The 7,432-nt window shown below is 28.6% G+C and overlaps 1 protein-coding gene across 1 annotated transcript in view; it reads right to left on the bottom strand.

Annotated features, from left to right (window-relative positions):
* LOC122635332 (facilitated trehalose transporter Tret1-like) overlaps positions 1-811 on the bottom strand; it is a 5,465-nt gene extending 4,654 nt beyond the window's left edge. Inside the window, exon 1 of the mRNA XM_043825429.1 lies at positions 731-811. Coding sequence (XP_043681364.1) covers positions 731-806 — 76 coding nt within the window. The 5' untranslated portion in view covers positions 807-811. The remainder of the gene's footprint in view (positions 1-730) is intronic.
* Between the last annotated feature and the right edge of the window lie 6,621 nt (positions 812-7,432).

The following is a 7,432-nucleotide window of genomic DNA, read 5'->3' as shown; positions in this document are numbered from 1 at the left end:
AATTGTGCATCGTGGAAAGGAGATTAAATGAGACATTGTCCATTCATCGAATTAGGAAAATCTTTTTGTCGTTCGTTAATTCTTTTTTTTCTCTCCTGTATTTTATTATTCTTTATTTAATTTTTTACATATATATATATATTTTATTTTTTTTTGATCGATAACGGACCCAACAGAGAAAGAAACGAGAAGGATATTATATTATCGAGTGTAAAAGTTTCTCGGTGATTCGTTTTATTTTTAAACTGAAAAGTTTCGTAAGAAGGAACGATTAATAATAACCACTTTTTTTTTTTTTTTACGTATGCATACGCAGAAAACGTTAATATTATATACTTCACTGCGTTTAATTTTGAGAATGCGATTTATATCCTTTCAAGGAGTAACGAAAAATTGTATTTTTCATCTATTACCCTTTCGCATTTTTTTAATTGTCAAGGACAATGTTAATTACGTGTCAATTAATTACGTAAAATGAATTCAACGTCGAATATTATGTTAAACTATTAAACTGTGAGAAATTATTAGTAAGATAATATTTAACTAATTCAATGATTAGAAATTTTGTTGGTGGTGTGGCGTTAGGTTAATATCCATAAAAAAAATATGTAGATACGTACATATACATATCAGTGTAAAAATTATATTTAGTTTCTTTTTTCTTTTCTTTTTTTTTTTTTTTTTTTCTACACAAAAAGCAAAGTGTTCAAGTTTAAGTATAATCGCTCACCGACAATAGCACCGAGATGTTGATTGAAGCTTTTTATCCGAAGGTTATCCTTCATCCGTCGTATTACCGAGGCCATCTTTTCTCTCTCTTTCACTCTCTTTCTCTTATAGAAGAAAAAAAGAATTTTGTAGAGAAGTAACGATATGTCGATAATTTCGAATCGTCGACATGACACGTCAGAGCCAATACGATCGTGAAAGAAAACTCTCTGAGAAAACGTTCTCTTTCATTCTGAATTTTTCATTCTCATAATTTCACTTATATCGATCCACGAACAATCAAATCGTTCTTTTTATTTCTCTCTTTCTCTCTCTCTCTCTCTTTCTCTTTCTCTCCGATTAATGTCAAATTTATCGTAACATTATTTCCGAAGATTTATCGATACGTACAGATCTTTAATATAGCATATCTAAGTATATAAGTATATATCGTGCTTTGAAAGACGTGTACAATTTTATTGTATGATAAGCATGCACGGTAATTGATTCGTTTTTTCAATTTAAAAAAAAAATATATTATATATATATATATGCCTGTGTATATATATATATAAAACTTTTTAATCGATAAAATTGTAGCGATAAAAAACGAAAAAATTTCTGATAGAACATTTTTGAAGAAATATTTTTTGGAACTATTCGTATCGTGTTACTTTCATTCTTATTTTTCGTGATCGGTTTTGAGGAAATTATTAATTGATATCTAAGTTTCTTTCTTTTTTTTTTTTCTTACGTTTTCATTTCACGTTATGGGATTATAATGTTCGTTCTTTGTTGATAGATTTTTTTTTTTTTTTATTCGTTGCAGCAAACAGTGCTGGATTTATACAAAGCGTTGAAGGCTCCCTGTTTCATTTTTTTCAACAGAGAAAAATATGAATTTATATTAGATAATAATTTGCTCATTGGTGTATTATTTTTATTTCTATAAACGCTACTATAATATATATATATATATATATATATATATATGTATATACAATCGAATTTGAATAGTTTAAGTATTTCTTTCGTTTGATTTTATTTTCATGAATTATTGAAGCGAACAAATATATGTATTATCGTGCATAATTGATTTTATTTTTATGAGATTTTTAGAAATTTGTAACGCCTCGGGTCTCATCGAACGTTAAATACTTTAGTGTATATATATATATATATATATTTTTTTTTCTGAATCAAATGTAGGAATATTACTAATGAATTTCGAGTATTATATATTTTTTGTTGAATTTGAAAAATTATTAAAACGATATCTAACGAAAATTCTTCCTTTTGTATTATCGTATGTCGATCAATTTTTTATTAATTTTATTTTTCTATTTTTTTTTTTACATCTATCTTTTTCAAATCCAATATATATGTGAAATATTTCGTGCGAATTTTTTCAGTACATTTTTACGGCCTACCAATTATATTTCTCTTTTTTGAAAAATACCGCATTGAAATATAAATCTCTTTTTATTTAACCATTCTCTTTTTTTTTGTATTTGCTAAATAAAGAAATAAAAAATAAAAAAGAAAAATGAAAAAGCAATTATATTCTCAGTCGGATTGAGACTACAAAGAATGAATGCGTCGTCACGCGAAATGTTTTGTCTTTTTAATTTTAATTGCAATGAATAATAAAAATCATATATATTCAATATATATATGCGTGTGTGTGTGTGTGTGTGTGGATATATATATATATATATATATATATACATACAAGAGATAGAAAATTCATGATCTTTTTCCTATCGGTTTTAATGAAAATACACCAATTAAAGTGATATCCGATATAAAAGCCGTACGTTTGTATTCAGGTTGGTTTCAATTGAAATTATTCTCGTTTTCGCTTATAGAGAATGTAGTGGTCTCTATGGTACAACCAATAAACTAGTGATTCCTCTTCGAGAAATGAATCAAAATGATTGAAAAAAGTAAATTCCTTTTAAATACGATATATTCCATTTTTTGGGTTAATCAAGATGTATTTATATCATAAAATAAAAAAGTATTTAATGGATATTAGAAATTGACGGATTAAAGAATGCAAAGTACGTACGTATATTTATTTATTTATATATTTTTTTTATAAATTAATATCAAAGATTATCACGTTTTCTTAAAGATTAGATTTTCGTTCTACTTTCGAGGATGATAGAAATATTATTTTATACTATGGGTATTTCGTTAAAAAAAGGATAAAAAAGAAGTAAAAGAAAAAAGAAAATTTTCTTTTCATATCATATACTCCACCGTATAAAAGAGGAATAAACCACATATTCCAAATTTATTCGTTTCGTATTTGAAGCATAAAAGCGAACGTAATATGCATTTACAAAAGCCACGAATGGAGTTCTTGATATGTAATCCAAAGGTATGTACATATGTAAGTTATCCACATCTCGAAGAAGAGCTCGGAGAAAAAGTATTTGAAAAATTTAACAACCTTAAAGAAATATTTGTTCGGTTTTACGATGTTCTCATAACGTCGCGAGCTAACCGATTTCCTTCGATTGTTCCTTCTTTTTTTTTCAGAATGATTTGCGAGAGTAACTTGATATATATCTACAGTACCTGCAATAACGACAACACAAACAACAACAACAACAACAACAACAACAAACAACGATAATAAAGCCATCAGTCGATTTTATTTTTATCGTAATCGAGAAAGGAAATAGTGAAATATAAGTAGAGAAAACTCGCTATTCTTTCCTTTGTTCTTTGAAGGAGTTATTTTTCTTGAAAAAGAAAACGAAAAAAAAGGGAAAGAAAAAAGTGTGGGGAAACAGAACCACCGAAAGAGAAAACATATAAAGCCAGAACAAAGGGAGGGAAAAAAGAAAAGAAAGAGGAAGAAGAAAAAAAAAAATAAAATAAAATAAATTGAGAGAATAGAGGGGAAGTGGAAGTGGGTGAACTTGTTTCTACTATTAGTTGGTTACTAGTTTGAAACGAATCCATGCTAAACGTACGGTCATAATGTCACAAGTTTCTTCTTAACGTTATATATCGAGTAATCGACCGGAAGTGTCTGCCCTTAATCGCGCTCGATCTACCCTTCTTGCATTTTTAATGAAGCTCCAGCGGGCATAGCCGATCCTTCTCTCTCTCTCTCTCTTTCTCTCTCACACCCCTCGTTTGCTTTAACGTGCCACCAACTTTCTATCGATCTAATCGGAATTACATTACGTCTTCGACGATAACGATATCACGCGAATAGACTTACCGATCTTCTTCTTCTTCTTCTTCTTCTTCTTCTTCTTCGTCGTCGCCGTCGCCATCGTTGTCGCCATCGTTGTCGTCTTCGTCGTCGTCGTCGTCGCCATCGTTGTCGTCGTCGTCGTTGTCGTCGCATTTAAAAGGCAATATTTCAAGTTAAATGCACGATATCTTTTCTATTCGAACAAATTATTCTAGATATCTGAAATTCTTCTATGATTTTCACAAAGTTTCGTTGGTATATATTATGTATGTATGTACGTACGTACGGGGTGTTTTGTAATTTTAAACTATAAGCGAGAAAGTATCTTCGATTTCTATTTTGATTTTACAAAGAAATCCTTTAAAATTGTATACGTAAGAAACGTTTTCTAATTTTGAACGATAAGCGAGAAAATATCTTCGATTTCTATTTTGATTTTACAAAGAAATCCTTTAAAATCGAATACGTAAGGAATGTTTTCTAATTTTGAACGATATGCCATGAAATATCTTCGATTTCTATTTTGATTTTACAAAGAAATCCTTTAAAATCGAATACGTAAGGAATGTTTTCTAATTTTAAACGATAAGCGATGAAATATCTTTGATTTCTAATTTGATTTTACAAAGAAATTCTTTAAAACGAGATATGCATGCAATGTTATCTAATTTTAAACGATAAGCGAGAAAATATCTTGCAGAGATTTTTCATTTAATTTTCACGAAGAAATTTTTGAAAAATTCAAGTTAGCTAAATTTTGAGAAAGAAATTTTACTAATTGTCGTAGTTATTACATCGAGATCGTTATTGTCAAGATACGAGATAACCGTAAGCAATATTTCGTTTTCAATGGAAATCGATGTTTTAAATTTAACAAAGGTTCTAGAGAGTATCAATAAAACACTGAATGAGCAATGAACGTTTTCGTCGATATTTCATCGAGTTACGGTAACTTGAAGTTTAACAAACTCCTATGAGTTCTTTATGAATTCCTCAAAGTTTTCACTACGTTTCTAATGATTACAACGTCGAAACAATATGTATAAACAGTAATAAATAAATAAATACATAAATAAATAAATAAATAAATGAATGAATGAACGAATGAATGAATGAGCAAGAGAAAAAAAAACAGATTAATAGGTGAATTCATTGATCACCCGACGTTTAAGGAAAGATTAATTTATTTTTATTATTATCGTTAATTATTATCACTATTATATAGTTTGTTAAATTTTAAGGAAACATAACTCCGACGAAACATCGATGTGAATGTTAAAAAAGAAAAAAGAACTCATATTGATATTCCCTATAACTTTCGTACTTGAAGTATCGATTTCCATTAAAAAAGAAAAGAAAGAAAAAAGGAGAAGAAAAAGAAAAATTAATAAATATGCAATAAATATATTACATCTCCATGAAGTCCGAAGTCAAAACGTTTTATCGAAAACATTTGTTTATAAAACCGATATAGAATTGCAAATAGTTTAAAATGAGACACCCTGTATGCGTACTAGTGGGTTATCTAGATTCGTTTCAGAATAAGTTCGATTCGATCTGAACTTTAAGATTCCACGAGGTATTCGAATATCGATCCTTTTATCTTCGAAGTTTAGCTTGAGAATGTTTCCCGTGTGATTGCTATGCGTATATCTGTGTGTGTGTGTGTGTGTGTATGTGTGAAAGAGAGAAAGAGAGAGAGAGAGAAAGAGAGAGAGAGAGAAAGAGAGAGAGAGAGAGAGAGAATTTTGCAGCTAAGCACCGGTAACACGCACAGTCGTCCATTTGCTTTCTTGGTTTGCCATGAATGTATTTAAATTCCAGGTTAAAATTTAGGAGGACAAGTGCTTTAAAATACGAGGCCGTCAGACATAAATTCGAATGGCGTCGTCGTCTTTGTCTTTGCTTTGTCGTTGTCGTTGTTGTAGTAGTCTATAGTAATCTATAGTAGTCTATAGTAGTCTGTAGTAGTCTGATGCGCGAACAGCTGCAGTTGGACAAGGAAAGGTTTATTGCATGTACGAAAAGTTAAAAACATGATCGCAAATTTCGACGACGTTTCGAATCGTAAGATACGAAATATAAACCTTTAATATATCACATATTTTATTTTATTTAATACGTTGTTAAATTGAATAGATATTTATGTACAATATTTGCGTATGTATGTATATATGTAGATATATATATATATATATATATATATATATATATATATATATATATTAGATTGAACGAGGTAATTTCTTTGACAATCGTTCGTTTCATGAATTCATTTAATTGTTACGAACGAATATAACTCGTTCGATCGATCGGAAGAATAGAGTCATTGCGAGATTCGTGATTTCGTGAAAAGAGAAATTATCTCGTACATTTTACTCGAATTTTGAATGGGTCGTAGGATTTTGAAAGAATGATGATTCCTTTAGCGTTCTTTATTTTTCTTTATCTTTTTGTTTTTTTATATCAATGAAATCAATTTTTTCAATTCGATCATTGAATTTAGTAAAATATAATGCTGATTATATATTCTTTATTATTTTCTTATAAATAAAGGAAAAATAAAGAAAGATAATGAGAGATTAGACGAATTTTTCTAGATTGTTTTATTTGGTTTAATAATAATTATCTATTGGTTAGCGGTAGCCCACGTAGCTCTTGTGTAGTGGGTGTATCATAGGTATGTCTCTTTTCTATATACATACATACATACATACATACATACATACATATATATATATATACATACATACTATAATCGAGGGACAATTATTGCCACAATGAAACTGAAATCTCATGATACTTCTCTCGCGGTAATGTTCAATTGGCTATTCTCTAAACGAAACAAACACATCTGGCTAATTAATAGGTCTCCCTCATTAATCTATTGCATACATGGTCAAAGCGTACGTTGTAAACTCATAAATCCTAGAGAGATAGATATATTCTCATTATGTATGTATAATTTTCTCTCTCTCTCTCTCTCTCTCTCTCTTTCCTTGTTTCTCTTTCGTCTCGATTTTATTATGATTCTATAATAATATTACATTTTCAATAAAATCATCTGATCGACATTTCAAATTTAAAAATTACATATTTCTCAATCGTTTCGATGCTTATTTCTATTCTTATTTTCCCACTCAGAGTGATCTTAGAAATGTTCGAAAGGAAGATTTATAGATTTAATTACAGAATACACACACACATATATATATAGTATGAATGATTTATTTTATTAATGATCGATCATATAATATATAAGAAATTTTATTCGAATGATTTATGAAAGTCTAAATTTCGACGTTAATCGTGATCACTCAAGTTAGCTTGAAAATAATATATATATATGTACATTAATCTTCTATATAAAAAAAAAAAAAAAAGAAGAAATAAATAAAAATAAAAAAGAAAATAAAATAAATTAAAAAAGAAAATAAAAAAGCTTTGGAGTACGAGAGTAATAACATCGTTGTAACTACTATCTACATATATAGCGTACGTCAGAGA

This window comes from Vespula pensylvanica, chromosome 18 (genome assembly GCF_014466175.1).
Source record: "Vespula pensylvanica isolate Volc-1 chromosome 18, ASM1446617v1, whole genome shotgun sequence".
Lineage (NCBI taxonomy): Eukaryota > Metazoa > Arthropoda > Insecta > Hymenoptera > Vespidae > Vespula > Vespula pensylvanica.
Note: the sequence above shows the minus strand (reverse complement) of the source record. Positions and strands in the feature narration are given on the sequence as shown.